The 17,651-nt window shown below is 40.5% G+C and overlaps 1 protein-coding gene across 4 annotated transcripts in view; it reads right to left on the bottom strand.

Moving 5' to 3' along the window:
• Nucleotides 1-17,651, bottom strand: part of senju (UDP-galactose transporter senju) — a 344,839-nt gene that overhangs the window by 279,968 nt on the left and 47,220 nt on the right. For all 4 annotated transcript variants that reach the window (XM_070092211.1, XM_070092210.1, XM_070092212.1 and 1 more), the window contains exon 3: nucleotides 7,020-7,066. In XM_070092211.1, coding sequence (XP_069948312.1) covers nucleotides 7,020-7,066 — 47 coding nt within the window. The remainder of the gene's footprint in view (nucleotides 1-7,019; nucleotides 7,067-17,651) is intronic.

Here is a 17,651-nt window from a genome sequence, read left to right as displayed (position 1 = left end):
TTATTATTATTATTATTGTTATTATTATTATTATTATTATTATTATTATTATTATTATTATTATTATTATTATTATTCTTCTTCTTCTTCTTCCTCCTCCTTCCACCTTCCACCTTCCTCCTCCTCCCTCCCTCCTTCCTCCTCCTCCCTCCTTCCTCCTCCTCCCTCCCACCTCCTCCCTCCTTCTTCCTCCTCCCTCCTTCTTCCTCCTCCCTCCTTCCTCCTCCTCCCTCCCTCCTTCCTCTTCCTCCTTCCTTCCTCCTCCTCTTCTTCCTCCTCCTCTTCTTCCTCCTCCTCTTCTTCCTCCTCCTCTTCCTCCTTTTCCTCCTCCTCCTCCTCCTCCACCTCCTCCATTGCTTTTGGTCTCAAACTCCTCGAAATCATGAAATTGATCTTCATTGACACTTCCATCTGTGTTAGAGCATCACTTGGGAAGAGAAGAGTCCCAGATTTGCAGGGAAGTCACATATTTCTTACCGCTAGACATGCTGAAAAAGGACGACTGAAATGGTATTCCCACAATGCACCACTGGCTCCCCGATTTTTTTTATATGGTGCACACTGACCATGGAGACCCATTCTCTCACATGTGGGCCTACCAGCTTTCTCCTGCTTGATTTGAAGCCGCTAGAATTTATGCGTATAGATACGTCAAACACTGTATCTCCTATGACGTACATATACGACCGCGACAGTCAAAGGGTTAAGAGTCAGTGTTGCACCAAGTGACTGGGTTGATGTCAGTGAAGAAGAGTACCAAGGCTGTATAATGTCTCCATGGCTGGTCAGTGTAAGTAAGATAAGATTTTGTTTGGATTTTTAACCCCGGAGGGTTAGCCACCCAGGATAACCTAAGATAAGCAGCGCGTCATCGATGGAATGTCTATCTTATTTTCACTGGGTCCTAAATCTTCTCCCCCAAGATGCAACCCACACCAGTCGACTAACACCCAGGTACCCACTTGCTTGCTTGCTTGTTGGAGGTTGCATTTTAACATGATGTATTGAAATAATGCTGACAAAGAATAAGATGCACAAATGGTCAAACTAACAATTCTGGTGAAGTAAAACTTAATCAATGATAAGGAAAAGTAAGGAAATTATGTGCAAAATCAGTGCTAAGCTACTTGAGTCACTACTGAAAGTAATAACTCAAGTAGCTGGTGCAATATAAGCTCTGCTTAGGAAACACTAAGATAAAAAGTGATGTGGCTAGAGAGTTTATTAAGGCCATTTGCTGCCAACTTACCTAAGAGTTCACTATACAGGAGACCTCCAGCTTATAGACAGCCAAAGTAATAAACATTCAGTGGCAAAAATGTAATCTAAATCTGCACTTACAAATGAGCTACTTAAGAAGCAATGTGTGACATATACCCATACTGTGTATCACTGTATTATAAATAAAAACAGTTTTTTTTAAAAGACACAAATGCAGTATAATGCTATCCTTTATTGATAATGTTTCGTCCACACAGTCAGATCTGTTCGTGACTTGATAAAGCCCACCGTGTGGATAAAATGTTGTCAATAAAGGATCGTAAAATACTAAATACAGTGGACCCTCAGCTAACGATGGCATCACCTAATGTTAAATCCAGCATACGATACATTTTAACGCAAAATTTTGCCTCAGCTAATGCTAAAAAACTCACCCAACGCGATTTGTTCGAGACGCATCCACGTGTGGCCTGAGCGCACCTCAGTTGTCCTGTGGGTGCCAGTGTTTACAAGCCACCAGCCAGTGCGGTCGCATCCGCGCATACAATCGGAACATTTCATATTATCACAGCGTTTTTAGTGATTGTACCTGCAAAATAAGTCACGATGGTCCCCCAAGAAAGCTTCTAGTGCCAACCCTGCAGGAAAAAGGTAGTAGGTTGGTAAACAGCAACCGCCCAGGGAGGTACTACCGTCCTGCCAAGCGAGTGTACAATGAAAACCTGTAATTGTTTTACATGATGGTAGGATTGCTGGTGTCTTTTGTCTGTCTCACAAACATGCAAGATTTCAGGTATGTCTTGCTACTTCTACTTGCACTTAGGTCACACTACACATACATGTACAAGCATATACATGCATATACACACCCCTCAGGGTATACTTCTATTTTCTTTCTAGTTCTTGTTCTTGTTTATTTCCTCTTATCACTATGGGGAAGTAGAACAGAATTCTTCCTCCGTAAGCCATGCGTGTTGTAAGAGCCGACCAAAATGTCGGGAGCAAGGGGCTAGTAACCCCTTCTCCCGTACAAATTACTAAATTTAAGAGAAACTTTCATTTTTCTTTTTGGGCCACCCTGCCTTGGTGGGATACGGCCGGTGTGTTGAAAGAAAGAATTACTATGGATATGAAGAAAGAGATAATTGCTAAGTACGAAAGTGGAGTGCGTGTCTCGGAGCTGACCAGGTGGTATACCAAACCCCAATCAACCATCGCTACTATTGTGGCCAAGAAAACGGCAATCAAGGAAGCTGTTCTTGCAAAAGGTGCAACTTTGTTTTCGAATAAAAGATCGCAAATGATAGAAGATGTTGAGAGACTGTTATTGGTGTGGATAAAGAAAAAACAGATAGCAGGAGATAGCATCTCTCAAGTGATCATATGTGAAAAAGCTAGGAAGTTGCATGAGGATTTAATTAGAAAAATGCCTGCAACTAGTGGTGATGTGAGTGAATTTAAGGCCAGCAAAGGTTGGTTTGAGAGATTTAAGAATCGTAGTGGCATACATAGTGTGATAAGGCATGGTGAGGCTGCCAGTTTGGACCAAAAAGAGGCTGAAAAATATGTAAAGGAATTCAAGGATTACATAGACAGTGAAGAACTGAAACCTGAACAAGTGATTAATTGCGATGAAACAGGCCTGTTTTGGAAGTAAATGCCAAACAGGACCTACATTACTCAGGAGGAAAAGGCACTCCCAGGACATAAGCCTATGAAAGACAGGCTTACTCTCTTGATGTGTGCTAATGCTAGTGGTGATTGCAAAGTGAAGCCTTTATTGGTGTATCACTCTGAAACTCCCAAAGTGTTCAGGAGAAACAATGTCCTCAAGGCTAATTTGTGTTTGATGTGGAGGGCAAACAGTAAGGAATGGGTCACTACAGACCTTTTCTATGACTGGTAACACCATGCATTTGCCCACACTGTGAAAAATTACCTCCTTGAAAATAAATTGGACCTTAAGTGCCTCCTGGTATTAGACAATGCTCCTGGTCATCCTTCAGACTTGGCAGAGCAACTTTCTGGGGACATGAGCTTCATTAAGGTCAAGTTTTTGTCTCCTAATACCACTCCTCTCTTGCAGCCCATGGACCAGCAGGTCATTTCAAACTTCAAAAAACTCTACACAAAAGCTATGCTTCAAAAGTGCTTTGTAGTGACCACAGAAACTCAATTGACTCTAAGAGAGTTTTGGAGAGATCACTTTAGCATCCTCAATTGTGTAAACATTATAGGTAAGGCTTGGGAGGGAGTGACTAAGAGGACCTTGAACTCTGCTTGGAAAAAACTGTGGCCAGAATGTGTAGACAAAAGGGATTATGAAGAATTTGAGGCTAACCCTGGGAAGTGTATGCCAGTTGTGGAATCAATTGTGGTATTGGGGAAGTCCTTGGGGTTGGAGATTAGTGGGGATGATGTGGAAGAGTTGGTGGAGGAGGACAATGAAGAACCAACCACTGATGAGCTGCAAGATCATCTTCAACAGCAAGAGGCCAGACCTGAGGAAACTGCTTCGGAGGAGGGGATAGAGAAATTGAAGAAGTTGCCTACTTCAAAGATTAAGGAAATTTGTGCAAAGTGGCTTGAAGTGCAAATCTTTATGGATGAAAATCACCCTCACACAGCTATTGCAAGCCGTACTGGTGACTATTACACAGACAATGTTGTGAATCACTTTAGGAAAGTCATAAAGGAACAGGAGGTACAGGCCTCTATGGACAAATATGTTGTGCGACAGAGGTCCAGTGACTCTCAAGCTGGTCCTAGTGGCATTAAAAGAAGAAGGGAAGTAACCCCGGAAAAGGACTTGATACCTAAAGTCATAATGGAAGGGGATTCCCCTTCTAAACATTAACAACTTCCACACTCTCCCCTCCTCCCATCCCATCAATCATCACCAGATCTTCAATAAAGATAAGTGTCAGTTTGTGTGTATTAAAATTAATATTTCACATGGTAATTTTTTTTTTTTTTCATACTATGGGGTGTCTTGCACTGATTAATTTGATTTCCATTATTTCTTATAGGGAAAATTAATTCTGCTAACGATAATTTCATCTAATGATGAGCTTTCAGGAACGGATTAATATCATTAGCTGAGGGTCCACTGTGTCTGTCTATTTTTTCTAATGTGTCGGTATTTTATACTATTTGTCTGGAACCAGATTTTTTTTTTTTTTGTTAGTCGAAAAAAGAGGGACAAAACTCATCTGGAAGTTGAAAACCTCCAGTACAGTATATAGCTATGAAATACTTGAACAGCACAAACATAAAACCAAGGACTGAAACAACATAGTCAGCCAAGCTGAAGAACATGTGTATTGTGTTAGGAATGGATAAAGAATGTTAATGTTATAGAAAGATGTAGGAATGCAAAAGTCTTGTGACTTGTAAGACTGGCGAGTTTGCTCCAGAGTGGATGATAAGCTCAACTGTAATGATGGATGAAAGTAACAGTGAAGAAAGGTATGCAAATAAGGATAGGAAGACTGAGGGAAAAACAGGATACGCTTCATGAATACGAAAGTGATTAAATGTTGTGTGTTGGAAAACAGTAAGTGCTGAATGATCCAGAGCTCAAATGCTGTGTTCTTGTGAAAAGTAAATGACAAAGAGCAACATTGAAAGGAAGATCTTGGTTAGAAGAAAACGAATGCCTGACTTTGATTATGTAGCAACTGACTGAACTCCTTTACGCACAGTTTATGAAATGGCTGACATTACTGTGGCCGTTGTGCTACCAGGACGATGCAGTGTGCTGAAGGTGTATATGTTAACTACTGCATATGTTAACTTATTTCATCCATCAACAAAAAATTTTCACCCATTCATGCTGGGTGCCTCCCCACACCTTGAAAGTGAGAAAAATGTTAGTGATGAGGACATTAACAAAAACACACACAAAAATTATAGGTTAGCATTGTATTTATTTTTAAGTATTAGTTATACAGGTCTCCCTCAACATTCACGTTTTCAACTTTCACGGGCTTCACACATTCGCAAATTCCCAACTGCCAAATTCCCAGCCACCAAATTCCCAGCCGCCAAATCATATTTAAGTTTCCCGTCACCTGCGAGTCCCTACTACCCTCCCTCCGACCCCCGCAACTGGCAGCCAGCCCTCCCACCACTCAGTGTGGTGAGTGTTTTGTTTGTTCATTATTTGCTATTAAACTACAGTATAAATAATGTAAACCCATTCATGACTGCATATTGGAATGGCTATTCGGACAGGTATTAGACGGTGACATCATGTGTTTACTCTTGAACACTGCAAAGAATTAAACATTTCTGCTACAGCTAATAATAACAATAGTAATAATAATAATAATAATAATAATAACAATAATAATAATAATAATATAATTGAAGAAGGAAATTGTACAAAAATACGAGGGAGTGGTTGACACATCGTCAGTGTGACTTTGTTTATGCTGGAGTGAACATTAGTCTCCCTGCTCTTCCAAACATTTCACAATAATTCATTGTGTTTGGTGCTTGTAGATTGAGTGTGACTGGAGTGGTAGAGGCAGTGATTGAGGCAATGGTATTTAATAACATACATGTTAATAATAATACATGTTATTAATAATATGTACTATTATTATTTATAACATATATGTTATTAAATACATACATGTTAATAATAATACATGTTATTAATAATAACATGTACTATTATTATTTATAACATATATGTTATTAAATACCACTGCCTCAACTGCTGAATTATTGTGAAATGTTTGGAAGAGCAGGGAGACTAATGTTCACTCCAGCATAAACAAAGTCACACTGACGATGTGTCAACCACTCCCTCGTATTTTTGTACAATTTCCTTCTTCAATTATATCGTATTTATTATTATTATTATTATTATTATTATTATTATTATTATTATTATTATTATTATTATTATTATTATTATTATTATTATTATTACTATTGTTATTATTAGCAATAGCAGAAATGTTCGATTCTTTGCTGTGTTCAAGAGTAAACACATGATGTCACCGTCTAATACCTTTCCTAATAGCCATTCCAATATGCAGTCATGAATGGGTTTACATTATTTATTCTGTAGTTTAATAGCAAATAATGAACAAACAAAACACTCACCACACTGAGTGGTGGGAGGGCTGGCTGCCAGTTGCGGGGGTCGGAGGGAGGGTAGTAGGGACTCGCAGTGGTGGAGGCATTGGTGGAGGCATTGGTGGAGGCACTGGTGGAGGCAGTGGTGGAGTCTGTGGTATTTAATAACATACATGTTATTAACATACATGTTATTAAATAACATACGTTATTAAAGCAAAACATGTATATATTTAGTACAATTTACGATGTTTTCATGTATTTTATGATTATTCATGGTTCAACTAGTTAAGGAAGCAGTATTGTAATATATTTCCCTACAATATATTGGGGCACCAAACATTCACGGTTTTACAACATTCGCGAGGCTCTTGATCCCCTAACCCTCGCGAATGTTGAGGGAGACCTGTATTCATACCATATATTATTATTCCATCACCTAAAAAGCTAGCTAATACGATCCTCAATAATAACATTATATTAATGGAATGCAGAAGTCAAGTAGATACATAAGACATATGTGTAACACTTATGTATCTTCACTGTGTAGATGTTTCTCCAGCCCATGTACTGAACTGAGAAAGTCACTGCTTGGCAAAATATCTCCACAATAAAGATACCTAAGTGTTGCCCCTGTGTCTTATTCAGTAATAAGATGCTACCATCAATTATGTAAGAATATACCATGCTTATATTACTGTACTTACCATGGAGATGCTGCTTCATGTTAGAGATGAGAGTAGACACCTCATTACTGAAAAAATTAAAATGAATGAAATTAAAACAATCATAGAGAGCAAATTAAAAAATAAAAAATGCTCTAACATAGAAGCAAGATCACCGGTGTTCATCACATATACACAGTTAAATAACATACAATTACTGTCACCTGTAGAAGACTTTTTTCAACAAACTGGCTGTATCCCACCAAGGCAGGGTGACCTAAATAATAATAATGAAAGTTTTTTAATGTAGCAATTTATACAGGAGAAGAGGTTAATAGCCCCTTGCTCCCAGCAATTTAGTCGCCTCTCATGACACACATTGGCTTATGGAGGAAGAATTCTTTTCCGCTTCCCCATCAAGATAAGAGGAAAATAAAGAACATGAACTATTAAGAAAATAGAAAAAAAAACCCAGATGGGTGTATAAATATATACAGTAGGGCCCCACTTTAAGGCGTTTCGCTTTACGGCATTCCGCTAATACGGACATTTCAAATTATGACCAAAACTCTCTATACGGCTCCCCCCACCTGACTTTCTAATATGGTCACCAGGCCCCACCCGGTTTGTTTCCATTCTCCGTGAGCTCCGTAAGCACTACGTCTCTCCATTATGTCTGGAAACTCCAAAATTTCAAGTGTTTTTAAAAGTTATTTCATATTTTATATATACACTGATAATTATACTTATGTATCCCTGTACCTAAATAAACTTACACACTGAGACAGCGTGCAGGTACACGTTAAGATCAGTAAGAGTGTCTTATGTCTCGAGATGCCATATTAGTAATGGTAATAATAATACCCAATAATAATCACTGAGTCTCATTAAATGTTGTATATTACATTAATATACACATTTTCATTAATCCATCTATGATATTTTTTTCAAAATTATATAATAAACACGATACATATAAAGATGATAAATACACCACACAGTAGAATAAATAAACATAAATATGAGATATGGTAGCCAGACAGCTTGTATCGTGCATCTCTATAAATGAAAAGGAAACCGCCAGGCATGCGACAACCACCGTGGTATCTCCCTGCTCTCCATCGCAGGCAAAACCCTGGCTAGAGTTCTACTCAATCGGCTCAACGAACATCTAGAGCAAGGACTCCTACCTGAAAGCCAGTGCGGCTTCCGGAAAGATCGCGGGACTATCAACATGGTGTTCGCTGTTAGACAGCTACAGGAGAAATGTCAGGAACAGAACACCAACTTGTACTCCACCTACGTCGATCTGACCAAGGCCTTCGACACCGTTAGTAGAGATGGCCTTTGGAGAATCATGGCAAAGTACGGCTGCCCAAAGATGTTAATCGTCATCGCACGCCAACTTCACGATGGAATGCTGGCCAGAGTCCAAGACAACGGAGAGACGTCTAAACCATTCACAGTCTCAAATGGAGTGAAACAAGGCTGCATGCTTGCTCCCACCCTGTTCAGCCTGATGTTCTCGACCATGCTTACAGACACATTCAGGGACACAGACGCAGGAATCGGCATCAGGTACCGTACAGATGGGTCTGTCTTCAACCTCAGGAGGCTTCAAGCAAAAACCAAGGCTGCAACTGACACCATCAATGACCTGCAATTTGCTGATGACTGCGCCCTCAACGCTGCTTCAGAAGCCGCCATACAGCACAGTGTTGACAAGTTCTCTGATGCCTGCAACAACTTCGGGCTGACAATCAGTGCAACGAAGACTGAAGTGATGCACCAGCCTGCTCCGGGAAAGACGTATGCTGAGCCAAACATCACCATCAACGGGCAGCGACTGAACGCCGTAGACAAATTCACCTACCTCGGCAGTACCCTTTCCAGAAACGCTGTCATTGATGATGAGGTGAATGCTAGACTTGCCAAAGCCAGTGCCACCTTCGGCAGGCTCCACAAGAATGTATGGAACCGAAGAGGCATCACCACAAGCACCAAGATCAAGGTGTACAGAGCCATAGTCCTCACCACACTTCTCTATGGCTGCGAAACCTGGACTGTCTACAAACGTCACGCCAGAAAGTTGAACCACTTTCACACCACACGGCTCAGAAAAATTCTCGGCATCAAATGGCAAGATAAGATCCCAGACACAGAAGTTCTGACTACAGCTGGCCTGCCTAGCATCTACACCATCCTAATGCAGACACAGCTTCGCTGGGCAGGTCACGTTGCTCGCATGCCAGACCACCGGCTGCCAAAGAAACTCTTGTTTGGCGAACTGCAGAATGGAAAGCGCTCTCAAGGAGGCCAAAAAAAGCGCTACAAGGACACCCTTAAGACTGCTCTGAAAGCTTTCAACATCAACCACACCATGTGGGAGCTCATAGCTCAGGACAGGAATGACTGGCGAGCAGTTGTCCAGAAAGGGACAACATCCTGCGAGGCAAGCAGAATCTCACTAGCTGAGCAGCGCAGGCAGGCGAGGAAGACCAGAGCCATCAGACCCCTTGATGCTGCCATCCTTCCCTGTCCACACTGCCAGAGAATGTTTCGTTCTCGGATTGGCCTGACAAGTCATCTGCGTACCCACCAACTTCGACCCCAGGATGACTAGATGGTCCTCGTCGAATCGACGGACAAACAACAAGAGTGACGGCAAGAATAACGTTTTCTCTAGTCCAACATAAGACAAAATGTGTTACTGGGTGTAACTGTAGAAAATTATTCCTTTCGTATGCCTTCACTCAGAGCGTCATTTCTTCTAAAAATGGTGTTATGTGAGAATGGGAAGAGTCCTCTTCATTTATTCTACCGTATCAACAGAGACAACTTGTACACAATGTAACTTGTACACAAACCAGACGTGTTCACTTGGTTTGTTTGCAAAACTGGCGTTCGCCTGGTTTGTTTACATAACTCCGTGAGTGACCTCTCTCATGTGCTTATTCTCTCTCTCTCTCTCTCTTTATTCATTTTTATCTCATTTACTCACCTCTGACCCTACATTAAGACTACAAATATTTTAAGGTAAGTAATGAGTGAACTGTATATGCATTTTATTGCTCTAGGATGCTTAAATGTCATAGAATATTATGTGTGGGTGGGTTGACCTGGTATGGTAGCCTGGCTGCCTACCATGCATACCACACTTGATTTCTTACAATAAATACTACTGATCTCGCCCTAGATTAAGACTACAAATATTGCCTTTTTATTGTTTTTAACCCTCTGACTGTCGCAAGCCCCTTTCCGAAACTGTCATTCTATGTCGCAAAATTTTTGGAAAAAAAAATTATTTTTTCTTATGAAATGATAGAGAATCTTTTCCTGATGGTAATGACACCAAAATTACGAATTTGGTCGAAAACTCACGGAATTACGCTCCTGCAAAGTTAGCGGTCTTGGTGACATATACGCATAGGCGATTTTGCCAACTTTGAGCCCTGTTTTTGGCCAATTCCGTTGTTCCAGTTGACCAAACTCATAGCTATTTCTTTAGAGCTCTATTTTTTCTATCAACTGAGTACAAGAAACTGCCCATTTACCAAATTGGCAAATTGGCAATTTGGCCAATTTCAAGCAAATTAAAAAAGATGCCAATTTCAAAATAGGGTCCAGAATAAATAATGTAGACATTCTTGGCACTAAAATAACATATCCTCTGTTCATTAGTCACGTCTCTAGGCCCCTCTTATATTACTATTGCTTTCTATTTTGATTTTTTATTCATACAATACAAAATTTACTGTTATGTAGACTACTGCATTATTGTAAAAATGGTATAAATAATATCAGTGCACTAGTGAAAGAATATTAGACTCCCCAGTTGACGTGTATTGGACGTGTGGTGTGATTTGCTTACTCTTGAAGATTGGTAAAAATCGAACATTTCTGCTACGTTGAGCTCAATTTCAAGGTTGTTTTCATTGTGAAACTAATCAAAATCATCTCTATTTCTGCAATACAATGATAAATACTATACGAAAATAAACCTCACAGTCGGCATTTTAATCCAAAAAAACGGTATTAGCTTTTTTTTTCTCATTATGCACTGCGTGCTGCAGGTTTTTTATGTGGTGCACACTGACCACACAGACTCATTCTCTCATATGTGGGCCTACTTGATTTGAAGCCGCTAGAATTAATGAGTATGTATACATCCGAAACACTGGCTCGTAAGACATATACATTAATATATGTTAGTGTAAACTTGTTATCTAGTATTTCTATGCATTTATAAGTGGAAAAAAAGGTGTTCCACTTTGCGGCGATTTCCACTTTGCGGCGATTTCCACTTTACGGCGGTAGCCTGGAACATAACCTGCCATATAAGTGGGTCCCTACTGTATGCGTGTACATGCATGTGTAGTGTGACCTAAGTGTAAGTAGAAGTAGCAAGACATACAGTGGAAAATCAGTTTTCGTCTTGAATTCATTCCAGAAAGTGTGACGAAAACCAAATTTGACGAAAACTGAAGCAATATTTCCTGTAAGAAATAATGTAAATCCAATTAATCCATTCCAAACATCCAAAAGTATTGACAAAAAATACATTTTATAGAGAATAACAAAAGTTTTAAATACAGAAAACAATGAGAAATAAATACAAAGGACTAAATGAAATGGATATATGAACATTTAACATAACTTTTGCCTTTATTGAAGACTCTTGCTGGTGTATGGAAGATGGCGAGGAGAGGAGAGGGAGGAGAGGTTACTGTTTGGAAGGGGAATACCCTTCCATAAGGACTTCAAGTATCAAGTCCCAATCTGGGGTTACTTCCCTTCTTTGTTTTTTACTGGCCCCAGGACCAGCTTGAGAGTCACTGGACCCCTGTCACACAAAAAATCTGTCCAGAGAGGTCTGTTTCTGGCAGCTCTTTAAAATTTGCCTAAAATGGGACAAGATATTATCACTGAACATATTGCAGATACGGCTTGCAACAGCTTTGTTTGGGTGATATTTCTCCACAAAACTTTGCAACTCACTCCACTTTGCACACATGTCCTTAATCACTGAAGAAGGCACATTCTCCCCTCTCTCTTCTTCCTCCTCTGAAGCAATTTCCTCAGCTGCGATCTGTTGCTGTTCCAGTTGAAGGTGTTGCAGCTCTTCAGTGGTTAGCTCTTCCCTATAGTCATCCACCAACTCTTCCACATCCTGGCCACTCACATCCAACCCTATGAACTTCCCCAAAGCCACAAGAGAATCCACAATAGGCATAGGGTTGTCAGGGTCAGCCTCAAACTCTTCAAAATCCTTCTCTTGGACACATTCTGGCCACAATTTTCTCCATGCAGAGTTCATCGCCCTGGAAGTCACTTCCTGCCAAGCCTTATCTATAAGGCTAATGCAACTGAGGATACTGAAGTGATTCTTCCAGAACTCTATTAGGGTCAATTCAGTGTCCAAGGTCACTTCAAAACACCTTTGAAACACTGCTTTGGTGAAGAGTTTTTTGAAGTTTGAAATGTCCTGTTGTTCATGGGCTGGATGAGAGGAGTGGTATTAGGGGGCAAGAACTTCACTGTGATGAATCTAAACTCCTCCAACAATTGGTCTTCCAAGTCTGGAGGATGAGTAGGAGCAATGTCCATTACCAAAGAGGCACTTGAGTTCCAATTTATTTTCCAGGAGGTATTTCTTCACACTCGGGCTAAACACTTCACTGACCCATTCAATGAAAATTTGCCTCATGACCCATGCCTTATTGTTAGCCTTCCACATCATACACAATGTACAATTGATGAATTTTTTTTCTTGAACACTCAGGGATTTTCAGAGTGATACACCAGTAAAGGCTTCACTTTGAAATTCTCAATAGCATTACCACAGAATAAAGAGTTAGCCTGTCCTTCACAGGCTTGTGTCCTGGCAGTGCCTTTTCCTCCTGTGTGATGTAGGCCCTCTTTAGCATTTTCTTCCAAAAGAGGCCTGTTTCGTCACAACTGAAGACTTGTTGGGGGAGGAATCCTTCAGTATCTACGTACTCCTCGAATTCTTCGGCTACACGTTTGCCTGAACTTGCACTCTCCCCATGCCTGACACACTGTGTATGCCAGATTGCTTCTTGACTTTGTTGAACCAGACTCTTCAGTTAGTTTAATATGTTTATTATGCACCCCATACCCATCCTGTGGGCGGTAGTCAAAAGATTACAGAGGTAATGAACTCACAATTTACAAAGGTAATGAACTCCAGGTAGGTCTGGTCACAATCGTGACAAGTTACAAAGGTATTTACAGATTACAGAGGTACGTAATGGGTCCAGGGACTGGGCCCCCAAAGTTTTGATAGCTGAACTAGGTACAAAGGTAATGAGCTCACAAGTTACAAAGGTAATGAATTCTGTAAGAATGGTTACTTACGTTTATACATGGCTACAATCATGAACAAATTATAGTGTAATGAGCAATTCACACTTCCACACCCGGTCACAACTGTAATGAGTTATTGGTGCAAATATTGATTGTTGAGACAGACTCTGCTAGCCTTAAATTCACTAACAGCAGCACTTGTTCTAGGCATTTTCCTTATGAGGTCCACATGCAACTGCCTTGCCTTTTCGCAAATTATCGCCTCCACAACACTATCTCCTGCTAACTGTTTTTTGTCGATCCACACCAACAACAATTTCTCAACATCTTCGATTGTTTGCCATCTCTGTTTCATTAGCACATTTACCCCCTTCACAACATAAGATTCCTTGATTTCTTTTTTTCTTTGACAGGGTGGAACTGATTGTTGATGAGGACTTCCTGTACATCCTTGTGAGATCGACCACATGTACACCGTTTTCACACTTTGCTACCAGTTCGTTCTTGAATTCTATCGTATTTCTCACATTCTTTATCAAAGGGCTGGCATTAAGAACTTTCTTTGGCCCCATGGTGGCTTATTTAGCAGTTGCACTCAATAAACAAGCACAAACAACAATGGATTATTAAGAAATGTTTTGTATGAATGAGCAGTATAATGTTCACTCAATGAGAAACAGCCAGACTGACTTGGAAAGTGTGCGTGGGATGCTTTGTGTGAGCGTGGGCAGGCGGACATGTTCAGTATGGCGGATGAAAACCGAAGTGATGAATGAAAACTGGGACAAAATTTTGCTGAAAAAAGTCATCGAAAACCAAATTCGACGAAAACCATGGCAAACGACAACCGAGGTTCCACTATACATGTTATCCAGCAATCTGGCAATCCTACCATCACATGAAACAATTACAGGTTTCCATTTCACATTCACTTGGCAGAACGCCAGTACCTTCCTTGATGGTCGCTCTCTACTTAAGTAAATTTCTCATCAAATATTTAACCCTTAACCCTTTCTGGGTCCGTGCCATAGATCTACGGCTATACATTGAGGGTCCAAACCATAGATCTCCGCCAAAATTCTAGCAGTGTCAAATTAAGTGCAAGAAGGCTGGTAGGCCTACATCTGAGAGAACAAGTCTGCAAGGTGTGTGTGCGCCATAAACAAAAATTCTAGGCACCCGCATGGCATTGCGGGAACGCCGCCTCAGTTACCCTTGTTCACCATGCCTCGTTGCAAGGCAGTTCTCACTCCAAGGCGAATTGGGGCTCTCCTCTTCCTATCAGATAGTTCTGACTCTGATGGAAGTGGAAATGAAAACGAATTCTATGGTTTAGATCAATTAGTGACTGAAAGGAATGACCAGGATATCGAAAATAGTGCAGAAAGTCCTGACGATCCTCAATCTTCTACCTCTGGTGTGGGCAAGTGTCAGTCACGTTCAGTTGTACCTCGTCGCAAGAGAAAACTAATATTTTCGTGTGGCCAGGCCTCAGACTTCAGTAATGATGATGATAGTGATGTGGATTGTGATTTTATTGCTCTTGACGATCATTCAAGTAGTGAGAGTGAGGAATCATATTCACCAATGAAGTGTTGGTATATACGCCGCCGCATACTTTCAGGTAGTGTTCCCTATGCTGTGCCCAAGGGACGGAGTACATCCCGGAGTACATCCTGTGGCCCTACACCAGGAATAGACAGTGAAAGTGAGGATGATGTGGCCACACTTGGCATGGATAGACCACATGCATCAGTAGGTGGTGGTAGTGGTGATGGTAGCGCCACGGCCATGCATGACTCACCAGCCCAGGCTGGGACCCACGCTGCTGACTCCTCAGCTCAAGGGCAAAGAGGAGCATCAGCCACCAGCCCACCAAAACCACAACTACCACCACAACCAGCTTATTATGTCCAGTATCCACCAGCAAACAGTATCTGGGATTGGCAGCAAAATCCCAATTTTGTTCCCAAGCCCCACCACTCTGATGACTCTCAAAGTGGAATTCTACCAACTTGTTCTCTGGAAACACTGCAAATGAACTGGAATTCTTTGAACTATTCTTTGACCAGCCCTTGATGGAAACTATTGTCAGGGAAAGTAACAAGTATTTTGAGTACACCATGGCAAATACGACCATATCACCACAGTCAAGACTACACCGGTGGAAAGAGACAACTGTTGCTGATATGTATTTGCTTTTTGCAGCAATAATGCTTATGCCTCATGTCTATAAGCATAATATAAAATCATACTGGTCCACAGATCGGGTAATTTGTACCCTGGCCTTCAGTGAAATCATCCCAGTGAACAGGTTTATCTTACTGTTACGTATGTTGCACTTCTCTGACAAAACCAGGCCTGACAGAACTGACAGGTTATACAAGCTTAGAAATGTTTAAATGTTTTTATGTATCTGAAACAAAAGTTCAACATGTACTTTTATCCATTCAAGAAACTTGTAATTGACGAGTCTTTGATTTTGTTCAAAGGTAGACTGTCATTCAAGCAGTATATACCGAGCAAGAGGAAACTCTTTGGTATAAAACTGTTTGTACTCTGTGACTGTGACAGTGGCCTGGTATTTGATATTATTGTATACATGGGAAGTAAAACATTGAAAGATACCAGGATGTTATTGGGTATCTCAGGTGATGTAGTGATAAACATGATGGCACTTTATCTTGGTAAGGGGCATACATTATATACTGATAACTGGTACACAAGCCTTTTACTCAGTGATTTCTTGCGAGTGAACATGACAGATGTGTGTGGCACAGTGCGCTCTAATCGTAAACATATGCCCAGGATCAACGACGCACTCGCAGTGGTGAGGTGCAGGTGTTTACTGCCAATGACATCATGGCATTACGGTGGCATGACAAACGAGATGTCACATTGTTGACAACCATTCACCCTAACAAAATGCAAGACAGTGGCAAAGTTGATAGAATGACTAATGAATGTATTCAAAAACCAGTGACAGTGATTGACTATACACAAAACGTGTTTGGTTAACAAATGTGACATGCAAATTGGCTTTGCTGATTGTGTTCGTAAAAGTTACAAGTGGTACATGAAACTTTTCTTCCATCTGATGGACATTTCAATGCTCAATGCATATAATATGTACCAAATAAAGACCAGCAACAGACCACCATATGGTGAATTTTGTTTTGTCTGTTGTCAGACATCTCAGAAAGAAGTATCAGGTAACAATACCTGCTATACAAAACCGTCCTCGAACTCCTCAGGAAATACCCCAGTGTTTGAGGAGGGAAGATGATCACTTCATAATACAGTTTCCTGCAATTAAGAAGAAATTTACTCAGAAGACATGTGTTGTCTGTGCAGAAACAAAACGACGGCAACAAAGACGCAAAGACACTCGCTTTATGTGTGAGGAATGTAAGGTACCTCTGTGTATGATACCTTGTTCCAAGGACTTCCACAAGCTGCAGCAGTTCTAAAAACATGTCCAGTGACTGTACATATGTAAATATATAATAGAACATTAGTATTATACAAGATTTGTGCATGTTTATTGAAGTAAACAATAGTGCTAAACAATATTATAATAATAACTTCAGGGGGTAGGAGAGTTTCAGTGGGGGGAAATAAATGGGATTAAATCTGGAGTATCTGAGAGAGTTAGAGCAAAGGGGTAGCAGTAATGTTAAATGATCAGTTATGGAAGGAGAAAAGAGAATATGAATGTGTAAATTCAAGAATTATGTGGATTAAAGTACAGGTTGGATGCGAGAAGTGGGTCATAATAAGCGTGTATGCACCTGGAGAAGAGAGGAATGCAGAGGAGAGAGAGAGATTTTGGGAGATGTTAAGTGAATGTATAGGAACCTTTGAACCAAGTGAGAAAGTAATTGTGGTAGGGGACCTGAATGCTAAAGTAGGAGAAACTTTTAGAGAGGGTGTGGTAGGTAAGTTTGGGGTGCCAGGTGTAAATGATAATGGGAGCCCTTTGATTGAACTTTGTATAGAAAGGGGTTTAGTTATAGGTAATACATATTTTAAGAAAAAGAGGATAAATAAGTATACAAGATATGATGTAGGGCGAAATGACAGTAGTTTGTTGGATTATGTATTGGTAGATAAAAGACTGTTGAGTAGACTTCAGGATGTACATGTTTATAGAGGGGCCACAGATATATCTGATCACTTTCTAGTTGTAGCTACACTGAGAGTAAAAGGTAGATGGGATACAAGGAGAATAGAAGCATCAGGGAAGAGAGAGGTGAAGGTTTATAAACTAAAAGAGGAGGCAGTTAGGGTAAGATATAAACAGCTATTGGAGGATAGATGGGCTAATGAGAGCATAGGCAATGGGGT

This window comes from Cherax quadricarinatus, chromosome 38, assembly GCF_038502225.1.
Source record: "Cherax quadricarinatus isolate ZL_2023a chromosome 38, ASM3850222v1, whole genome shotgun sequence".
Classification (NCBI taxonomy): domain Eukaryota; kingdom Metazoa; phylum Arthropoda; class Malacostraca; order Decapoda; family Parastacidae; genus Cherax; species Cherax quadricarinatus.
Note: the sequence above shows the minus strand (reverse complement) of the source record. Positions and strands in the feature narration are given on the sequence as shown.